This window comes from Zingiber officinale, chromosome 1B, assembly GCF_018446385.1.
Source record: "Zingiber officinale cultivar Zhangliang chromosome 1B, Zo_v1.1, whole genome shotgun sequence".
NCBI lineage: Eukaryota > Viridiplantae > Streptophyta > Magnoliopsida > Zingiberales > Zingiberaceae > Zingiber > Zingiber officinale.
In genome coordinates this window covers 48,615,585-48,638,989 of record NC_055986.1, presented here as the reverse complement: position 1 = coordinate 48,638,989, position 23,405 = coordinate 48,615,585, and the positions used below count along the sequence as shown (strand labels likewise).

At 39.3% G+C, this 23,405-nt stretch overlaps 1 protein-coding gene across 1 annotated transcript in view; it reads right to left on the bottom strand.

The window, feature by feature from the left end:
* Window positions 1–240: 240 nt before the first annotated feature.
* The window catches only part of LOC122038254 (histidinol dehydrogenase, chloroplastic-like), a 35,053-nt gene continuing 11,888 nt past the window's right edge, over window positions 241–23,405 (bottom strand). The window contains exons 2-10 of the mRNA XM_042597900.1: window positions 6,221–6,322; window positions 6,038–6,139; window positions 5,859–5,930; window positions 5,710–5,772; window positions 5,586–5,627; window positions 4,702–4,761; window positions 3,664–3,774; window positions 3,336–3,482; window positions 241–462 (exon numbers count right to left, since the gene is read on the bottom strand). Of these exons, the coding sequence (XP_042453834.1) occupies window positions 241–462; window positions 3,336–3,482; window positions 3,664–3,774; window positions 4,702–4,761; window positions 5,586–5,627; window positions 5,710–5,772; window positions 5,859–5,930; window positions 6,038–6,139; window positions 6,221–6,322 (921 nt within the window). The remainder of the gene's footprint in view (window positions 463–3,335; window positions 3,483–3,663; window positions 3,775–4,701; window positions 4,762–5,585; window positions 5,628–5,709; window positions 5,773–5,858; window positions 5,931–6,037; window positions 6,140–6,220; window positions 6,323–23,405) is intronic.

Here is a 23,405-nt window from a genome sequence, read left to right as displayed (position 1 = left end):
AGTGAACACACATCTTAGATGAGCAATCAAGCTCACCTAAATTCCTAACCCATACCTCATGGATCTCATATAAACATAAGGGAGAATACTTGCCGGATCCGTTGGGGCACAGCACGGAGAGAAGAGGCTGAAGGCTGTGGCTCTTCGGCTTGGTGAGGTGAATCGCGAGGAAGGGAAGTAGCGCAATGAAGGAGAGGCTGGCAAATGGCGCTTGTCGCAATCGGCAATGGTGCGACGTCTCTAGTGCTGGCGTGAGGAGAGGCCGACGGCGTTCGAGGTGGCTCGGGGAAGATGCGGCGGTGATGGAGAAGAGGGATGGGAGAGGGCACCAATGAGATGGCCTTCAACTGCTCTCTGGTGGATCTCGTTGCCGGCGGTAGTGGAGGTGGGGGAGGGCGACGCGAGGAAGAAGAGAAGGGGTGAGATCGGCATGAGAAGAGGAGAGGCGCGCGCGTGAGGATGCTAGGGCACGACAATTTCGGTTTTTATAATATAAACTTAGGTTTAAATAAATTAAAACCTAAGTTTATTCCTCAATCAATTGTCATAGTTGGGTATTCCAAACGAACCTTTTCCAAAACCTATAATTTTATCCCCTCAAAATACGTCATACGAGTTTCGATTAAATTCTAAAAACTTCCTAAAAATTCCATTAAAATTATTTGTCAAATAACCTTATTATTTAAATATTATTTGGGTACTATATTTCACAAGAAATTTAGAAGTGTTACATTGGTCGTGTGGCATAACTGGCCGTGTCACCTTGGCCAAGAGGAAGAGGTGCAAGGCCGTGTGAATCCATATGGACGTGTCACCTTGGCCGAGAGGGAGAGAGGCACAATTGTGTGAATCCACACGACCGTGTCTCCTTGGCCGAGAGGGAGAGGTGCTCAGCCGTGTGAATCCACACGGCCGTGTCACCTTGGCCGAGAGGGAGAGATGCACGGTCGTGTGAATCCACACGGCCCTGTCTCCTTGGCTGAGAGGGCGAGGTGCTCGACCGAGTGAATCCACACGGCTGTGTCACGGGCCATGTTGGGGTCACACCCTGCTCTACAAGAAGGGGTTGTTCACCCCTTTGTACTCATCTTTAGGTTACGGTTCTCTTCCATTGCTTTAAGAGGGGTCCTCCCCTTTGGGGAGACCCTAGATCTTTCCTCTTTGCCACTAACATTATTGCCAAACTAATAATAGCTAGTTCAAACATGATTTAGCATCAATTTCTAACATATTCGAAACTAATAATAACAAGTTCCTAGTTCCTTCCATTGTTCCGTCACACACCTATAAAACATCGCCCTAGCTGCCTCCACCTACTCGAGCTTTCCTTTACCTTTATCTGCAGTATAAGGAAATGCAAATCTAAAAGCAAATGCTTAGTAAGTTGTTAAAGTGTATACTAAAAGTCTAGCTTTTTCTATAAACATTTATTTAGAAATAAGAATCATATTGGTCAAATGTCTGCAACTGGAAAGTTTAGGAGTCACCTATCAGATGTCGGGATTCAATCCCAACTGACTGCACCTGGTACATCCCAATAGAATGGTGTTGTAGAACAAAGGAATAGAACTCTTAAGGAAATAGTTAGATCAATGATAAGTTATTTAGAATTATCAAATTTGTTTTGAGGATATACTCTGGAAATGGAAGTGAACATAGTACCTTCTAAAGTCAGAACCCTCTACTCCCATAGAATTGTAGAATGGGCGTAAGCCTAGTCTAAAGTATATTCGGATTTAGGATAGTCCAGCATATATGCTGAAAGGAGACACTGATAAGTTGGACAAGAGTTCACTAGTTTATGGGTTATCCTAGAAAAATGAAAGGAGGTTTATAGTCCTTAAAAATCAGAAGGTCATTGTAAGCATCAATGCTCGATTTTTAGAAGAGGACTATGTAATGAACCACAAGCCCATAAGTATATTTGTTCTTAAGGAAATAATAAAGGACACATCTAATCTAATACCAACTATACAAGATGAAATATTACAAGAAACTGCAACACGTATCACAAATGATACACAATTGCATAAAGTGCCTCGTCGTAGTGGGAGGGTTGCTAGGCAACCTGAAAGATTCATGTTTTGGAGAGTCTTTGGACTAGATCCCTGGTAAACATGAACCTGATCCCCGGACATATGATGAAGCACTCCAAGATAAAGATGCAGCATCTTGTAAAAGAGCAATGAATACTAAAATAGAATCTATGTATTCTAATAATGTCTGGGAGCTTGTAGAACCACCAAATGGTGTAAAATCCATTAAGTTTAAATAGGTCTACAATAGAAAAAGAAGGGCAGACAAGAAGGTGGAAACTTTCAAAGCAAGGCTTGTTGAAAAAGGTAAGGAAACCTTTTCACCGGTATCCATGTTTAAGTCTATCAAATTCTTTATCTTTTGCTACTTATATGGATTATAAGATTTGGCAAGTGGATGTCAAGACAGCTTTCCTTAATGGAAGTGTTGAAGAAAGAATCCATATAAAGCACCCAGAGGGGTCTATTGCAAAGGGCAAAGAGCATCTAATATGTAAGCTTAATCAGTCTATTTATGGACTGAAGCAAAACTTCAAGATCTTGGAACATTCGGTAGTAATCCAGTCTTATGGATTTATTCAATGTACGGATAAATCTTGTGTATATAAGAAGTGTGATGGAAACATGGTGGTATTTCTTGTACTATACGTAGATGACATTTTTTATAGTTGGAAACAATATCAAAGTGTTGTCGGAAGTATGGGTATAGTTGTCCAAGCAATTCGATATGAAGGACTTAGGAGAATGCTCACATATTCTTGGAATCAAAGTAATAAGGGATCGCAAGAAAAGAATGTTGTGCTTGTCCCAAGCTTCATATATCGATACAATCCTTCACTACAAGAAAAAAGCCTAACAAAAACGGTTTTTCACCGTTGTCGTAGCCTCTTTCGGACTATTGTTAAAGGTCGTGTTGTTAAAAGGGGTGCCCAAAGACTACAGTTTTTAACCGTTGTCTTTGAAGGCAAAGACAACAGTTTTACAACGGTGAAAAACGTTGCCTTTTCCTTCAAAGACAACAGTTTTTCACTGTTGTCTTTGAGCGTCTAGCTTTAATAACAGGGTCTTCAGTGACAGTTTTAAACTATCTACGACAACGGTGAAAAACCGTTGTCTTTTTTAGATAAAAAATAAAAAAAAATTAATGCACAATTTTCCAATATTATAAATCATTCAAAATACTAAATTTCAAAATAAAATTTAATATATAATTTTCTAACATTCAAAAATAATATCTATAACATTTTGAAGAAATTTCATAAGCAACCAACAAAATTTCATAAGCAACCAACAAAATACAACAAAGCTATGACCAAGTGCTTTTGAAGCAAATTCTCCCCTAGGAAGGCTATCACATTGTTTGCTCACTTCAGCTAAAATTGCATCAACATTGACACCATATCCAGCAATGACAAGAACTACCTGACTATCAGGACCATGTTCTGCCTGTAAAATTAGCGATTTTATAAAAGAAGAGCACCAAACCCATGGAACAACTATCCTTATAGCAATTTGAAAGGTTTCATTGTGGATTTTTATCAAGTCTTCAGGTAATAAATTCCAGCTACTGAAAATTACAACAAAAAACATTAATAACAAAGGCACAATAGAACAAAAGACTCTGCACCTGAGAGAGTAGATCTGCAGCTATGTGAACTGGATTGGCATGTCTATCGGCGATGACCAGCACCTCTGAAGGGCCATCAGGCATATCAATGCAAACCATGGCTTCACTATTCTGCAAATCAGCCAAAGTATTCACCAAGGATCATTCTCTTCGTGATCAACAAAATGAACAGCTATGAGGATTGAACAGAAATTTAACTATTGTAGAGACATATCTCAAATACAATATCTATTAGATATATCCATACCAATTGAACACATTACTGGGAATCAAAAATTAAGCCACGACTTTGGCAAAGGTTATCGGAATTATGGAGAAACAAATAAATAACACCCAAGTTGATAGGTCAAAGCAGATTTATCTTTTTAAGTGTCAGAAAATTGATGGTAGATGATTTGTGTATTACTTGGGCAATGATGTAGTTGTTTCCACTCCAATCCTGAGTCTAGTTTTAACCGCTCAAAAATGATATTTGCATTCACTATTTATAGGCTATCAATGTCACAATTTTTTAAGCTAAGAACAAAAACATCATTATAGTTCCCACTGGCTATGAAACTTTCTTGATAAAATTTGGTTCCTGTGTTTCTGTTAATCACTTTTCCAAGAAATAACAGTACCTGAGGTACAGGATTCAATTTTATTCTTAAGTCAGGGATTTAGCTAAATGATTGTTCCTAACAAATCTTATCTGACCTATAGCTCCAAGTTTCTGATTAACTGCAAAGGGAAAAGAGCTAATAGTTTACAGAAGAGCCAACTGATCTGTCATTTCATTCCTGAAAGATCTAGAAAGGAATGGCCATATTATCTGTTACATTTTGATCTTCTTACTTAACATATTATCTTCTTCCAAAAATAACCACAAAACAAGATAATTAATACTACAGATTTGATTTGATTTGATCACTACATTTCCAGTACCTCATGACAAGGAAAAAATCATTTGTGCATAGGACTAAAACAAGGTAAGTAGATGTAATCAAATGATAAGAGCAATATTCATAGAAATGTGAGGCTACAGAATTATTATCATACCTGAAGAATCATTTTTGCAGCAGTAACATATTGATTTCCTGGCCCAAAAAATTTTTCAACCTGAAAAAAGCAATTAAAACATAGATGTAAAATAAGTGCAATCAATATTACATAATGCTTAAACCAAATGAAGAGGAGTATCAATTAAAAGCTTGATAGAAAACAAAGATTGAGTTAGTAGGGAGATCTTGCACCACAAGAGAATCTCATATAGGTGTATATTTGTTCATGTATGATATGTAGGATTGACACAACAACTAGAGGAGGGGGTAGTGAATAGCTGATGTCTGAAATACACAAATCAAAATCTTGAGTGCAAAGCTTAATTAAATGTTCGTTACTCAATGGAAATAAAATAAGCAACACTAGCAACACTAACTCCGTTTGTTCAGAACGCCTACATTCCAAATATTTTTGTACTAACTAAATGAGAGATTCAAATATAGAATGCAGCAGAGAAATTTGCACACAATGCTCAGGCAACAAAATTCACCGTAATATAGTATCATATTCATGAAACAAGTCTTAATATATGTATATATATAATTGAAGCATGAGAATAATAGTTTGTGGTCAAGATTGCAAAAATGATGATTTTGTATGCAAGACAGCTCTCCTGTAAAAAAGTTTGTAAAAGTAGAAGATGAGTTAGTGCTAGTGTTCCTAGTTCCTACTCTTTCTAGCCAAGATGCCCACCTATCACTATTAAGTTTCCCAAAATGATAAAGAGATACCACCTCAAAATCAAGCTACATATACAAAGCACAAAATTACAATCCAGATAAAGCAAAGACAGAAGAAACTTGAAAATACTGCCAAACAAGAGATGCAGCTTTCAATGGTGAGGGTTTGCAATCAACGTATTAGATGTTTGTAAGGATTACCTTTGGGCAAGATGATGTTCCCCAAGCCATCGCTGAGATCGCCTAAGATAGAATGCATTGATACCATTGTGAGAAAAGACTTGTTGAAGAAAAAAAGAATGAAAAGGGTTAGAAATTGACGAACCTGAGCTCCCCCAGCTTTTAGAATGTGGGTGACGCCAGCTTTCTTTGCACAATATAACACTTCCTATTGTCACATAATCATGTTAACCTATGTCTTAACATGGAAAACCAGTGTAGGGATAGTGATGATAGATTATTTTTTAAGGCTACCTTGCAAATACTGCCATCACGACCAGGCGGAGTTGCTAGAACAATGGTTTTGCACCCGGCAATCTGTGCAGGCTGGTGCATACATAAATAAATTGAAAGTTAAACCAGATCCTTTTGCCTAAATGTGTCAAAATTCACTATGACTACAACATTGGATATTGTAAACAAGGATACTATACCACCGAGAGCTTCAAAGCAGTTGAGGGTAAGACTGCAGTACCCCCTGGAACATAAAGGCCAATAGATGCAATGCACCGTGCTATTCTTTTGCACCTCACCCCCTATGCATGTTCATTCTATGAATTCAGTCACAAGTACAAGGAAAATAAACAAGAGAAAGAAGGCTAGTGCCTTATTCTTACTTTCATATTCTCAATCTCCTTCTCAGGAATCCTTTGAGCAGCATGAAATGCATTAATATTGTCATAGGCCACATCAAACCCTTCTCTTACTATAGGATCAAGCTTAACAATGATAGAAAAATAAACCCACGGACAGCAGCTGGATCAAAAGAGAGGAGCTCGACGTCGGCAAGATCGGGAGAGGAACTCGGCGTTGGCTTGGAGAGGAATGCGGCGACACTGCCAGGCTGGGCTCTACACCGTGAACAGATGGCGATGCCCTAGCGCGAGGAGGCAGCGGTAGTCGAGTGGTGCCAGCGTGATCTGCGATGGCGGCTGCGTCGGAGCGATTGCAATAGGAAACTAGGGCACGAGAGAGGGGAAAGGGCGGTGGTGATTGGGAGTAACCGGCAGCACCCTCGACGGTTGGCGAAGGCTGTGGCTTTGGGAATGTGAGGGTAGCGGCGGCTGCGTCTTTTGTGGAGAAGTCGCGAAGGATGAGTCGGAGATAGGTTTTTGTTCATTTGAAGAGTCATAGAGAAGTGGGTTTTAGGTTTTTTTTCATGAAGTTAAAAAAACTGTTGTGTTTTTTGGATTCAACAACATTCAATAGACAACAGTTTAATAAAACTGTTGTATATTATCACATAAGCAACACTAAAAGACAATAGTTTTTTAAACCCGTTGTCTTTAACACACATTAGACAACAGTGTTTTGAAAAACTGTTGTTATTTAAAAAACATTATTGTGAACAACAACAGTTTTTAATAAAACTGTTGTTAAATGGAAAAAAGACAACAATTTCTTAAAAAACTGTTGTCTATTAGGTGTGGTTAAATCCAAAAATTCTTGTAGTGCTTGCTAGTTTTAGCATGCAAGACTCCAAGAAAGGTTTTCTACTTTTAGGCATGGAGTAGCTTTATCTAAAGAGATGTCTCCGAAGATATCAAAGGAGATAGAGGACATAATGGCAGTTCCTTATGTTAGGACCAAAAGTAGCTAGAGGGGGGGGGGGGGGGGGGAATAGCTCGTCGCGTGCTCGTTGCTCGGTGTTGCTTGTTTCTTCAAGAATGCGCAGCGGAAAATACATAAACAAACCACACAACGCTAACACGGTTGGTTTACTTGGTATCCACCTCACAAGAGGTGACTAGTCCAAGGATCCACACCACGCACGCACCCTCCACTATGAAAACACTCCTTTTCGGTAACTACCGAGGGCGGAGAAGCCCTACAAGACTCTCAGTACAAGAAGAAAGGAAAGGGAAACAAAATACAAGCGCAAAGCTTACAATGAGTACAGAAACCCTAACCCTAGCTTCTCTTCTTGCCTTTGATCCGCCTCTTGACTTGGAAAGCTTCCAAGATCCTTCAAGAACTGGCGATCTGATCTTTGAGAGCGCTGTGGAGGAGTTGGCGAGAGATCTGGAGTGAATCGGTGAAGAAGTGCTGAAGGAATCGCACGCCAACAGCTATAAACGACGCCAACGGTCGAAACCCGATCGATTCAAATGTTCCCAATCGATCGGGGAGGCTTTGGATCGATCCACGGATCGATCCAGAGCGCCTCTGTGCTCTAGGAAAAACGCCTAGATCGATCCACGGATTGATCCAGCGCTTATCGCGCGAAGCAGCGCGTCCCAATCGATCCACTGATCGATTGGGACATCTGGATCGATCCACGGATCGATCCAGAGGCTTTCTGTTCGCTGGGAAAAGCTTGGATCGTTCCACTGATCGATCCAGATCCTGGATCGATCCCCTGATCGATCCAGAACTTGGTTTTTGCCCAAAACCAAGTTCCAAGACTCCCAAACCAACATCCGGTCATCCTTGACCTGTTGGTACATCATGCCTAGCATCTGGTCACTCCCTTGACCTGCCAGGACTTCCCACCAAGTGTCTGGTCAATTCTTTGACCCACTTGAACTTTTCTCGTCATGCCAAGTATCTGGTCACTCCCTTGACCTACTTGGACTTTTCTATATTTCCTCGTGCCAAGTATCCAGTCAATCCTTTGACCTACTTGGACTTCCCAACACCAGATGTCCGATCATCCTTGATCCATCTGGATTTTCCCTTGCCTGGCTTCACTCACCAGGACTTTCACCTAGCTTCACTCACTAGGGTTTTCCATCTGCCTAGCTTCACTCACTAGGGCTTTCACCTGGCTTCACTCACCAGGACTTTCACCTAGCTTCACTCACTAGGGTTTTCAATCTGCCTAGCTTCACTCACTAGGACTTTCATTCTACCTAACATCCTAGTTAGGACTTCCCAGTCAAGTATCCGGTCAACCTTGACCTACTTGACTTCTTCTTCAATCAATTTCTTATTGTCAAACATCTAAACTCAAACCAAGACTCAGCTTAGTCAACCAGGTCAACCTTGACCTGAGGGATGTTGCACCAACAATCTCCCCCTTTTTGATGTTTGACAATACCACAATAATACTTACAATACCACATGTAAGTTAGGCTAATCCTATAGCCTTAATCTTCATGCCACTAGATAATGAACACATAAATTAAGCTCTTCATTCTCCCCCTAAGAGGGCACACTCCCTCTAGGTAATGAAAGCCTAACTTACACCCATGCACAGGTCCTTTCATTTCTCCCCCTATTGGCACACATCAACCCATCTTTGGGCACACATCAACCCATGCCCCAATTTTGGGTACACATCAACAAATCCATTTGTTGACGACTCTCCCCCTGAAGAGTTGCTCATCGTTGTTCACAACATCACCCGTCGTGATCAACACGATAATGAAGGTCCCATACCCTTCATTTATCCTTAACTTCTCTCTCAATGTAGACAAATACCCAACCTTGAGCATTTTCTAACCACTTGAGTTCCCACTTGAAATAATGAGGATATCCACTCCCCATTTCAAGTTCAAAAGCTCATACATGAGCATTTTCTTTAAAGAAGGTTAACCACCTTCCAAGGTTCATGAAAAATAATTTTTCATGTCTTTAAAGAGTCCCTCCCCCTAAAGACATGGTGGTAACTTCTGTCATTGCACCAACAATGACTTGGAATCCCTAAACCTTTAGGAAACCCAAATTTAGAAGTTTTGAGGTTCAAATACTCAAAATTTTAGACAAACCTCAACCTAAAACTTCAATGAAGTCTTCCTTAACCAATCCATCCTTGTTTTCACATGAAAACACCCTTTGTATGTATACAAATGTATTTTGGGGGGGTTTGGAATGGTTACCTAGACTCAAAGAGGTTCAAAGGTGCTGAAATCAGGCCTTCCCAGCCAAAATCAGCAACTTGGATCGATTGGAGTTGGGTTCCAATCGATTGAACCTTTCTGAATCGATCCACTGATCGATTCAGACTACCTGGATCGATCGGCTGATCGATCCAGCGAGCTTCTGCTCGCGGGTGACTTGCCTTTTGAATCGATCCATGGATCGATTCAGGCACTCCAATCGATCCATGGATCGATCGGAGCTCTGATAGTTGCTGAAATTCCATTTCAGTCAACTTCAGAAACCCTTAGAAAATTCTACAAAAATCCAAAAATCATGAAATTTCGTGTAGACATTATTTAGACCATATACTATCAATGAAAAATAGTTTTCTATGAAAATACTTCATATTTTCAAAGATTGACACAAACTTGAAATCTTACAAAAACTTTAGTGTTTTCTTCAAGTTTGTGTCTAACTATTCAATGGTGAATACTATCAAAAGATAGACTTCACCAAGGTTTTCCAAAATCATTTTAAAACCTTTTAAAAACCAATATCCCATCATGTTCCTTGGGCTTAATGCACATGACTTGTACATTAGCTTTCCCAATGATGGGAAAACACATAACTATGTGTTTTGATGAACCTAAAAACTCAAAAGAATGTACTAAATCAACATCTTGAGCTTTGTTCATCATCCTAACATCTCACTTGTATCTAATGTGCACTAAAACACATACAAGTCACCTTATAGTCTTTGTGAGATGTAGATTTTGGTTTTGCCCTTATCTAGAGATCATGCATATCTATCTAGGCATTTTAAAGATATTAGACATCCACCTAGGATGTCACTTGTTAATAAGTGTTGTTAAATGCCTTTTGTCCTTAATTACAAGGAATTAAACTTAATGCATGATAAGGTTATGGCATACATCAAAAGGAAATAATTTTCAAAAGAAAATATTCTATAACTATATGATGTATGAATGTCATGACATGGTATTTTTGGATTTTTCATAATAAAACATGAATACAAAAATAAACATGATGTCATGGCATATGATGGGCAAACAATCATGGCAAGATTTAGCATAAATAAACTATACCTAGATTAACTATCTAAGTATCCTTAAAACCTTAGTTAATCCTAACACATAAACCCTAGATTGCCCAATTTCCTTAAGAAAATGTCAAAACCCAACTTGACATTTCTTTAATCTCTTGAATTTATTTTGCCAATTAAAATTAAGCATATCCTCAAATATTGGCATATTCCATTTTTCTTCAAGAGTAATCCTAAGAAAATACCAAAATCTCAACTTGGTATTTCTTATATTTTTCCAATTTGTGCCAATTACAATAAAATCAATTTTTCTCAAATTTTGGCACATTTTTACTCTTTCAAAGAATAAACAATAATTCCATTTCATTTTCAAAGGTTAACAAAAACTTTGAAAATACTTCTTGAGTGTCAATTTCCTCAAAGTTGGGTTAACTACCCTTCTAATCGGAGTTGACACTCTCTAACCCATCTATGGGGTAGAGAAGATGCTCCTAGGAACCCAAAACTTATTGGTGCTCCTTGGATGCTCTAGGTACTCACTAGGAATAACTTCCCTAGATACCTTCCTAGTGACCTTGTTGAGCTTCTTAGAAGCCTTGGTCACATTTTCTAGGTCAACCCTAGGGATTTCTTCCCTTGTGACCTTCTTTGTGACCTTCTTTGACTTCTTAGAGGTCTTAGTCACATTTGTTGCAAAAATACTCTTAGGGATGACTTCCCTAGTATTTTTGACTTGACCACTAGACCTAGGGTTTGTTCCATAACTGTATGGAACTCTATGGTAAGAGGGAGCATCCTTTTTAGCTTTGGGTTTGTATCCCAAACCTCTATGGCCATTGGATGGCTTTTGTACCCCTAAACCTCTGTTATGCTCATTTTGCCCTTTTAGGATATTTTCCATCCTTTTTAGGGTCTTTTCCATTTTATCAAGTCTTGATCTCAAGACTTGATTTTCTATCATTAAATCCTTAGATTTTGATTTTTCATTACACCCATGAGCATTTTTGTTTTTGGGCTTGTATCTATTATCCTTAGTGTTCTTGCCCAAGTGTCCATCTACCTTCCTAACCTTAGGTTGGGTAGTTTTGGCATGTAGGGCCACATGCTTTTCCTTAAAGCCCTCATGCTTCCTATTCTTATGGTAAATCGCATTAAAATGATAAAAATTAGAACTATCATGCTTTTTACCATAATGTAAAGGGGTAGGCTCAACAAAAGATACCTTCATCTTTACCTTGGAGGCTCCCCCTTGACTAGTGCCTCCTTGAGCCTTGACCACCTTCTTCCCCTTGGGGCATTGACTTTGGTAATGCCCCTTTTGATTGCAAGAGAAGCATATAATATGCTCCTTGCTCTTCTTTGTGTTGGGGATGGTCTCCTTGGGCTTCACCTTCCCTTTTTGTGCCACTTGGCCCTTCTTCATGGCCAATTTAGGGCACTTGCTCTTGTAGTGCCCATGTTCCCTACACTCAAAGCATATAATATGATTTTTATTATTAATTGAAATATTTATACCTTTGCTTGTAGGGGTGGCATCTTTTCCTTTGGATCCGGAGGTAGAAGCTTCCTCTTGATCGGACCTTGATTCTCCTCCATTTGATTTTTCTTGACTTGTGGAGGTAGAATCTTCTTCCTCCTCTTCGTCTCTTGACCCGGATGTAGAAACTTCTCCTTCTTCTTGATCCGGCGTCACCAAGGATTGCTCCCCCTCAATCCTAGAGGTGGAGGCTTCATCATCTTGAATATGAAACAAGGAGTATGCTCCCTCCTTGTTCCCTTCGTTGCATTCCTTTGAGGCTGCAGCTTCTTGGACTTCTTCAGAGGTTGAGCATCTCTCACCTCAGAGTCCTCCTCTTGGTCTTGCTCCAAAGAGTCACCCTCTCTGGATACTTCTTGCTCTTGTACAGTGGAGGGGATCTCTTCATGAAGCTTGGCCAATTTGCTCCATAATTCCTTTGCATCTTCAAATTCTCCAATTTTGCAAAGGATGGTGCTTGGCAATAAATTGACCAAAAGCTTGGTCACTTTGTCATTTGCATCGCACCTTTGGACTTGCTCCGAGCTCCATTTGCTTTTCTTGAGAAGCTTGCCCTTGGAGTTTGTTGGAGCTTCAAATCCTTCCATTAGAGCAAACCATTGCTCTATCTCCATCATAAGAAAGTTTTCGATTCTTGATTTCCAAGAATCGAAGCTCGTGGAAGTGTACGGTGGAGCCACCCTTGTGTCAAATCCAAGTCCATCTTGGAATTGCATCTTGAAGTTGAGCTTCTTGAAATCTTTAACTTTTGATGAATTTGCTTCAACTTCTTCACCCTCTAGCTTTTCTTGTTATGCTTGACTCTTCCGGCGATGATTCCGGTGAAGAGCAACCTCGCTCTGATACCACTTGTTAGGGCCAAAAGTAGCTAGAGGGGGGGGGGGGGTAAATAGCTCGTCGCGTGCTCGTTGCTCGGTGTTGCTTGTTTCTTCAAGAATGAGCAGCGGAAAATACATAAACAAACCACACAATGCTAACACGGTTGGTTTACTTGGTATCCACCTCATAAGAGGTGACTAGTCCAAGGATCCACACCATGCACGCACCCTCCACTATGAAAACACTCCTTTTCGGTAACTACCGAGGGCGGAGAAGCCCTACAAGACTCTCAGTACAAGAAGAAAGGAAAGGGAAACAAAATACAAGCGCAAAGCTTACAATGAGTACAGAAACCCTAACCCTAGCTTCTCTTCTTGCCTTTGATCCGCCTCTTGACTTGGAAAGCTTCCAAGATCCTTCAAGAACTGGCGATCTGATCTTTGAGAGCGCTGTGGAGGAGTTGGCGAGAGATCTGGAGTGAATCGGTGAAGAAAATCTACAGCCATCGCACGCCTGCAGATTAAATTGACGCCAACGGTCGAAACCCGATCGATTCAAATGTTCCCAATCGATCGGGGAGGCTTTGGATCGATCCACGGATCGATCCAGAGCGCCTCTGTGCTCTAGGAAAAATGCCTGGATCGATCCACGGATTGATCCAGCTCTTATCGCGCGAAGCAGCCGCGTCCCAATCGATCCACTGATCGATTGGGACATCTGGATCGATCCACGGATCGATCCAGAGGCTTTCTGTTCGCTGGGAAAAGCCTGGATCGATCCACTGATCGATCCACTGATCGATCCAGATCCTGGATCGATCCCATGATCGATCCAGATCCTGGTTTTTGCCCAAAACCAAGTTCCAAGACTCCCAAACCAACATCCGGTCATCCTTGACCTGTTGGTACATCATGCCTAGCATCTGGTCACTCCCTTGACCTGCCAGGACTTCCCACCAAGTGTCTGGTCAATTCTTTGACCCACTTGAACTTTTCTCGTCATGCCAAGTATCTGGTCACTCCCTTGACCTACTTGGACTTTTCTATATTTCCTCGTGCCAAGTATCCAGTCAATACTTTGACCTACTTGGACTTCCCAACACCAGATGTCCGATCATCCTTGATCCATCTGGATTTTCCCTTGCCTGGCTTCACTCACCAGGACTTTCACCTAGCTTCACTCATTAGGGTTTTCCATCTGCCTAGCTTCACTCACTAGGGCTTTCACCTGGCTTCACTCACCAGGACTTTCACCTAGCTTCACTCACTAGGGTTTTCAATCTGCCTAGCTTCACTCACTAGGACTTTCATTCTACCTAACATCCCAGTTAGGACTTCCCAGTCAAGTATCCGGTCAACCTTGACCTACTTGACTTCTTCTTCAATCAATTTCTTATTGTCAAACATCTAAACTCAAACCAAGACTCAGCTTGGTCAACCAGGTCAACCTTGACCTGAGGGATGTTGCACCAACACCTTATGCATCGACTGTCGGAAGCCTAATTATGCTATGTTATGTACGAGACCGGATATCTGTTTTACCATGGGCATAGTTAGCAGATATCAAAGTAACCCAGGGCAAGGACACTGGACTGTCGTAAAGCATATATTAAAGTACCTTAGAGGGACTAGAGATTATATTCTAGTTTACAAGGCAGAAAATTTGCTTCCTATGGGATACACGGATTTTGACTTCCAATCAGATAGGTACAATAGTAAGTTGACTTCGGGGTTTTGTATTTACTTTAGGAGGTTAAGCCATGATAATGGAGGATTGATAAGCATAGATGCTTTCTGGACTCCACCATGGAAGCTGAGTATACGCCAGGCTCTGAGGCAGCCATAGAAGTTATATGGCTCAGAAACTTCATGATGGACTTAGATGTGATTCCTGGTTTGCCCAAAATTTATTATAGTGTATTGTGATAATAAGTGGTGCAGTAGAAAACTCGAAGGAACCACAAGCCCATAAAGCAAGTAAACACATAGAGCGCAAGTACCACCCAGTACGAGACATCGTATAACGAGGAGAAGTTGTTGCCGCCTAGATTGCATCTGATGATAACCTAGGAGTTCCTTTCACTAAGGTCCTTAAGGCAAGAGCTTTTGATGGGCATATTGGAGGGTTGAGAATCAGATGTATGGCAAGGAATATGGCAGCATAATCTTTTAGTATAAGTGCGAGAGTGTTAGAGTGTATACTAAATGCCTAGCTTTTTATATAAATATTTATTTAGAAATAAGAATCACATTGGTCAAATGTCTACATTTATATGCTAAGTGTAGTTATTCAATTAATTTATATTATAGATAACATAGTATGTGGTGTCACACACAGAAGATCATGTTATCGATTTTTTATAAATTATAAACAGTAGCTCATGACTAAGATGGAAAGGAACAAACCATTGAAATAGTCATAGTAGTAATTTGATATTAATTTATCTTAACTATAAAATTACACTAGTACACTCTGAATGTATTGAGCATGACCATTTAAGGTAAGTTCTTTTTATACTGACTACATAAAAGAACAAGACCTTTGTTATTATGGAAGTGTGTGCTCTTAATCCTAATATAATAACAAGCACATATATCTAGTATTTATTTCTTTGACTTATCAATGGGTGAGATTTAGTTCGATGAATCAAGAGGCTTGATAAGTTGTGAAATGATATTATTTATAGTGTGTGTTATTGATTATAGAAGGAAACTGCGTCCTAGTAAACTAGGTTGATAATGTCTCCAAGAAGAGCTCATAAGGATTGTCATGTTAAACCCTGCAGGTGGACTTAGTCCGACATGACGATAAGGTTGAGTGGTACTACTTTTGGAGCTAGATATTAATTAAGTGAGTTGTCAGTAACTCATTTAATTAGTGAACATTCTATATCTTAAACATAGGGAGACTAACACACTCATAATAAGAAGTAGCCAAAAATGTAATTTGGGTTTGGTGCGGTAGTTCAATGATAATTCTTTAGTGGTATGAATTATTATTGATGAAATTAAGTTGGGTGTTCGGGGCGAACACGGGAAGCTTAATTTCATCGGGAGATCAAAACCAATTTCTCCTCTCGGTCCCTATCGTAGCCTCTTATTTATAAATTGTTATACCCACCTTCTTACCCAACCATTAGGTGGCCGGCCAAGCAAGCTTGGAGTCCAAGCTTGTGTCGGCCAAGCCATAGGTTAAGCCAAGTATAGGTGGCCAGCCTTAGCTTGGAGCCCAAGCTTGGTGTGGCCGACCATGTAAAGAATAAAAGAGATTTTATTTAAAATCTTTCTATATGTGGATACCATGGTTTTAAAAGAGAGTTTAAAATTTAAATCTTTCCTTTTATAGCTTTCAATAAAAGATTAAGTGAAAGGTTTGATATCTTTCCTTATTTGTAGTTAAAAGTAAGATTTTAATTTTTGATATAATTTTCCTTTTTTGTAAGCATCTTGATGATATAAAAGAGAGTTTTAAAATTAAATCTTTCCTATTATAATTTCTACAAAAGATTAAGAAAAGATTTGATATCTTTCCTTATTTGTAGATTGAGAGGAAGATTTTAATTTTAAAGATAACTTTCTTTTTTAAAAATCATCCACATGTTTTAATAGAGAGATTTTAATTTATAAAATTTCCTTTTATAACTAGCCATAAAGGGAAAAAATATTAGAGAAAATTTTATTTTAAAAATTTCCAGAAACAAATAAGGAAGTTTTAATTTTGTGTTTAAAACTTGCCTTATTTGGAGCATGTGATGTGGCCGGCCATGTAAAGGGTTGAAAGGAATTTTTAATTAAATTTTCCTTATTAACCAATGGCAAGGAGAATAAGGAAATTATAATTATAATTAAATTTCCTTATACGCCAAGACCAAGGAATATAAAAGAGGGGGTAGAGGTGCCTCACCTCACAACATATCTTCTATAGTTTCTCCTCTCTTCCTTGGTGTGTGGCCGGCCCTATTCTTCTCTTCTTCTTTAGTGGCCGGTGCATCCCCTTCTTGGAGTTCTTGTGGTGGCCGGTTCTTACTAGGAGACGAAGGAGAGAAAGGAGGCTTTGCTCTTGCATCCCTTGGAGCTTGGTTGGTGGTCGAGAATTGCAATCTCTTGGAGAAAGGTGATTGGCCGAAAATTGGAAGAAGGAAGAAGGAGGCTTGGTGGATTCTCATCTCGGTAGATTGTTGCCCACACAACATCCGAGATAAGAAGAGGAATACGATAGAAGATCAAGAGGTTGTTGATTACAAAGAAAGGTATAACTACTAATTATTTTCCGCATCATACTAGTTTTCTTTGTATAGTTTTTGAAATACCAAACACAAGAGACATATGACTCTAGTTTTCAAGTTTGTGATTCGAGTTTGTGTTTTTTTTTATTTTTCAAATTTGTGATTCGATTGTTCCTTTTGGTTAAACCTAGGGTTATATAAGGAAATTAAATATTATATTTCATTGAAAGGCTTTGTCTAGGAAGTGGTGATGCTCCCATACCTAAGAAGGCCTAGTGACTCGCCATGTTTAACCTAGAAGTCGATTTCTGAAATTAATATTTAATTAAATTTGTAACATGGGTGGATTTGGATCAATAATGTTAAGCATCATTTGCGATCCAAGTCTAAACCACTAAGAACATATAAGTTAAATTTGGAATCAATAATGTTAAATTCTATTTATGATTCCTAATTTAATTTCTAAAGAACACAATAGGTTGTTAGTAAGGTTCAGGACTTGTACAAAATTTTTGTAAAAGGGAACCGATATGATATTCCGCATAGCAACCAACATAAGTACCATCAACTCTCAAAACATGCATAAAAAGAAGGAGCATGCTTTCAAAACTGCTTGGGAAAACACAAAACTCGCACTTGACAGTAATTCGGAAATCTGTACATGGCATGCATTTTTAAATAGGTTTATCATGCAAAACATCAACTTAAAACCAGCTAGTAATGTACTGAAAATAGGAACTTGGCATATTATAGAGTTCATCAATGCTGCACTTTATAACTCTGGTTCTCAACCTTAGGAAAAGTTCTACTAAGACAAAGAACGAAGTTTGAAAACTTTGTATTACATAAGTAGTGAAAAGAATAATAAACTTGCTTGGGCCCGACATTGTATCACTTTGCGTGCATCCTTAATAAGAACCGACGTAGCTAATCCCAAATATATTAAGGTACTACTAGGCGATCTAGGGGCCTAGGGGTGATCTAGGATCCCACTCATAGACCTTGTGTCCGGTGCATGCCACTTTAAAGTAAAATACTTTCTTTTACATATCGCTTTCTTATACTTGCTCTTACTTGTCATTTAAACAAGCATCTTATGTGCGCTTAATCCTCTACACTAATAGGGAATCACTATAGGGAACTTTGAAAATGCTTCTTGGCCCCAAAACTATATGGGAAGCAATTCAAGATACTTTAAACATGCTCTTAATCCCAGAACTTCAGAGAACATCTTACATATCATAACATATATCTTCTTTAAGATGCATAAACATAACACAACATGTATCTTCCTTAAATGCATAAAAACATATCACAATATGCATCATCAAAACAACTTATATTGTAGGTGAGTAGAACTTACCTCCTTTCGCTAGATTTTACAATTATAGGGTGTAGAGGAAAACAATCCTCTCTTGTAACCTTAATCTCCAAGACACCCTTCCCGTGCCTCCTAATCCTTGTGAAAACCCTCCTCTTAGATTCTCCCCTTGAAGAACTTAGAACCTTGGGAACCCTAGGGTTCTTGGCCAAAAACTGCAAGAGGGGGAAGAGGAGGTTCGGCTAGAGAGGAGAAGAGAAGATGCAAAGTTAGGTTTTCTTCTCTTCCCTTCCCCTTTTATACTATGTGGAAGTTGAAGCATACCTTCACCCATAATTAACATATAATAAATAGTTTTATATTTCTAATGTGATGATTTACCACCACCTAATGGCTACTTAAACAAAACTCAAATCAAGGGTCTAGGGTTCAAATCCTAGCCCGGGTCATTTACATATATATTTTTATTTATTTTCTCTTCTTCTATTTCTTTTTGCTCTTTTGGAGGAAAGGAAATTTACGGGTGTTACGATCCCCATAGCTTATAAAAAGTTCATCCTCGAACTTAGAACAATTGTGGGTACTTCCGTCTCATATCATACTCGCGTTCCCATGTTGCCTCTTCATACTGTTAACTTTGTCACAGTACTTTCACTAACAATATCTCTTTGTTCCACAACTTCTTAACATCTCGATCTATTATCTGTATAGGTCGACTTTCATAACTAAGATCCTCTTGAACTTGTATCGGTTGTGACTCAATCACTTAGTTTACATTGGGAACATGCTTCTTCAGCATTGAGACATGGAATACATTATGGATGGCCGACGTCTCCTGAGGCAGTTCCAGCTCATAAGCTACCTTGCCAACCCTTCAAGTAATCAGGTATGGCCCCACATAACGTAGACTCAACTTTCCTTTCTTTCCAAACCTCATCACTCCTTTCATAGGAGCCACTTTGAGAAACACTGAGTCCCCAACATCAAATTCTAGTGGTCTATGATGCACATCCGCATAGCTCTTCTGCCGGCTCTGGGCAGCTTCTATCCTCTGGTGAATGTTCTGAATGGCTTTGGTGGTGTCCTCGATAAGATCTGTCTGGAGTCCCATTTTTTTCTTTCCACCACCTTCATACCAACAGATAGGGGATCTACATCTCCTCCCATATAAGGCCTTGTAAAGTGTCATTTCGATAGTAGCTTGATAGCTATTATTATATGAGAATTCTGCTAAGCATAGATATTGACACTAGCTCCCTTTGAAATCTAAGGCACAAACCCATAGCATATCCTCCAGAACTTGATTTACTCATTCTGTTTGCCCGTCAGTTTGAGGATGAACTGCGGTGCTAAATCGTAACTTAGTGCCAAGAGCTTTCTGAACACACTCCTAGAAGTGTGAAGTAAAGCGACCATCTCTATCAGAAATTTTGGTTTTGGGAACTCCATGTAATCTGATAACCTCTTTAACATACATTTGCGCTAGCTGTTTAATAGAGTAGGATATTCTAATGGCTAGAAAATGAGCACACTTGGTCAATCTATCCACTATTACCCAGATAGCATCGTAACTATTCATGGTTCTGGGTAGCCCTACTATGAAATCCATAGATATATCCTCCCACTTCCACTCTGGGATCTGGATAGGCTGCAGAACTCTGCCCGATCTCTGATGTTTTGCTTTAACCCATTGACATGTCAAGTAGGTGCTGACATATCTTGCATTGTCACTTTTCATTTCAGACCACCAGAAGAGTTCCTTTACATCTTGGTGGAACTATGATGCATAGCGTAGGGTGTTCCATGGGCTTTATCTAGGATTTTCTGTCATAGTTCTTCTTGATGAGGGACACAGAGGCGATCACCATAATATAGTACCCCACGGCCTGATACTCGGAACTCTCCATTTTTTCCCTCCTGTATTCCCTGCTTGGTTTTCTAAATATTAGGATCTTCATCCTACCCTTTCTGTATATCTTCAAGTAGGGTTGACTCTAATGTCAAAGTGGAGAGCTGCCAGTAAAAATTTCAAGCCTAAAATTTACTATTTCCTTCCATAGGGAATGGGACATTGCGGATAATGACAATAAAGTTGTGCAAGCTTTCCTACTTAATGCATTTGCCACTTTATTTGCCTTCCCTGGATGATTTAGGATTTCATAGTCATAGTCCTTGACCAGTTCAAGCCATCTCCTCTATCTTATGTTCAAGTATTTTTGAGTGAAGAAATACCTAAGACTCTGGTGATCTGTGTAAATCTTGCACTGAGTTCCATATAAGTAATGCCTCTAAATTTTGAGAGTGAAGACTACTGCTGCTAACTCAAGGTCATGAGTGGGATAGTTCTTCTCATAATCCTTGAGTTGTCTCGAGGCATAGGCAATGACTTTACCATTCTGCATCAGTACAGCCCCAAATCCCAATTTAGAAACATCACTGCAAATATCGAAGCTTTCGCTAGTCTCTGGAAGAGTCAGGATTGGAGCACTGGTCAGTCTCCTTTTCAGTTCCGTGAAAATCTTCTCACAATCCTCTATCCACTCAAATTTTCTATTTTTTCTAGTAAGTAGTATCAATGGGGAGGCGATTCTTGAGAAGTTCTCTACAAATTTCCAGTAGTAGCCTGCTAACCCAATGAAACTCCTGATATCACTAGTATTCTTGAGTCTATTCCAGTTACTTACAGCTTTTATTTTTGTCAGGTCTACCATAACCCTATCCTTGGAAATAATGTGACCTAAGAAGGGCACTTGATCGAGCCAAAACTCGCACTTGGAGAACTTTGCGTACAACTGGCTCTGCTGAAGAATCTATAATACTGTCCTCAGATGTTCAACATGTTCTTCCTGAGTTCTAGAGAATATAAGGATATCATCTATGAAGACAATTATGAACTTGTCCAAATATGCTTTGAATACTCTGTTCATTAGATCCATAAACGTAGCAGGAGCGTTCGTCACTCCAAAAGGCATAACTACAAACTCGTAGTGCCTATACCTCGTTCGGAATGTCGTCTTCGATACATCATCCGCTTTCACTTTCACTTGATGATATCCAGACCACAAGTCTATCTTGGAAAAGACTGTGGCTCCCTTTAACTTATCAAATAGATCATCAATTCTCGGTAGTGGATATCTATTCTTGATTGTTACTTTGTTCAACGCTCGGTAGTCCACACACATTTGCATGGACCTGTCCTTCTTCTTTACGAACAACACCGGAGCTCCCCATCATGAGTGAATAGGGTGAATAAAACCCTTGTCAAGTAGCTCCTGTAGTTGTCCCTGAAGTTTTTTCAATTCTGTCGGAGCCATGCGGTAGGGTACCTTTGAGATTAGATGGGTACCCGGGATAAGTTCAATCTCAAACTTAATTTTCCTATCTGGAGCTAAGCCTTGCAACTCAACTGGAAACACTTCTGGGTAGTCACATACGACTCTAAATTCTTCTAACTTTTGGTCTCTTTCTTGCTGGGTATTAATCACATGAGCTAGAAACTCGGCACATCCATCGACTAACATTTTCTGAGTTTTTATGGCCGATAAGAATTTCTGGGTTCTTTTCTTTGATTCTATGATGAACTCAAGCTTAGACTCTGCCTCGGGTTGCAATAGGACTCTTCACTTGTAACACCCACTAAGCTTTCAAGATAAATATGAGAATGATGAATTTGCCTTAGAAAAATATTAGTAGAATGTTGAACCAAAAAGAAATAAAAAGAAATAAAAATAGGGAGTGGTCAAGGATTGAACCTTGAACCTCTCATGATGTAAATGATAGGATTAATGGGTAATAACCAGTTGGGATAGGAATGATATATTGAAAGCAAAGGAGGGAAACTCATGATAAGGATGAGAGTAAAAGCTAGCCAAAAGAAAGCAAGAAAAGAGCAAGAGAAAGGCAACTTGCCTTCCTTCTTTTCTCTCCCTCTTCCTCTCCCTTTGCCGTGACTTAAAGAGGGCAATTAAGGGGATTCATTCCCCCTTGTTTCATCATGAATAATGAGAACAAATAAATAAATAAAATAAAATAAAATAAAGGGGGGGCTAAGGGAGAAGGAAAGCAAAAACTAATTTTGCTACCTCTTCCCCCTTAACATAAAAGGGAGCATGTAAAGAGAAGATTTTATTTCTCTCTCATTTCTCTCATTCTCTCCTCTCCACCACCGAGAGCCTCAGCCCCCTCTCCTCCATTTTCGGCCCCCAAAACAAGGTTCCTCCTAGGATACAAGGAAGGCTACCAAGGGAAATCAAAGGAGGAGAACAAGAAGAAGAGACCCTTTCTTCCATCACCACACTTTAGAACCACAAGCGAAAAGGAAGTAAGTATCCCCTCACCTGTGGTACAAGTGGTTTTAATGTGTTTTTGGATTTTATGAGGATTTTAAAACCTAGAAACAAGTTGTGAAAATTCGGCCAAAGAAAGGACTTGTTGATCCTAGGAATGTTTAATATAAGCCTTGATTCATGATAATTTTTGTATGCTTTGTAAGAAGGTTTTCTCTCATATTTTTATATATATGTGATGCTGGATTAGAGATGTACCTAACCCTAGAGTTTCGGCCAAAAAGGTTTTATAAGGGCTAGGGAATTTATTTGTTTACCTAGCTTGCACAAAACCCTCTAAATAAATGGTTAAGGATCCATTATTGTTTTTATACTTGAAGGTTACTTGGAACCAAAAGTACCCCACTCACAAGTTTCGGCCAAGGAAGGGTTTAGGGTTAGGAAGACTTTGAATTTAAACTCACCATGTTTATGTGATAGAATGTAGAGTTTCTTAAAGAGTTGCATGCTTGTATGTTGATAAAAACTCATGAACATCACTTTTAATGTTTCGTCCATGGTAAGGTGGATGGTTTAGAATAGCTTAAACAGATTTTTTTTAACATGCTCAAAACCTCCATGACAATAAGATATGAAAGTTGTTTGATGCACCCATGCTTAATTAGAGTATAGGAAAATTGGTTGCATGATATATGATAATTATGACCACGAGGATCCTAGCTTGTTTGTGAACCAAACTTATATGTA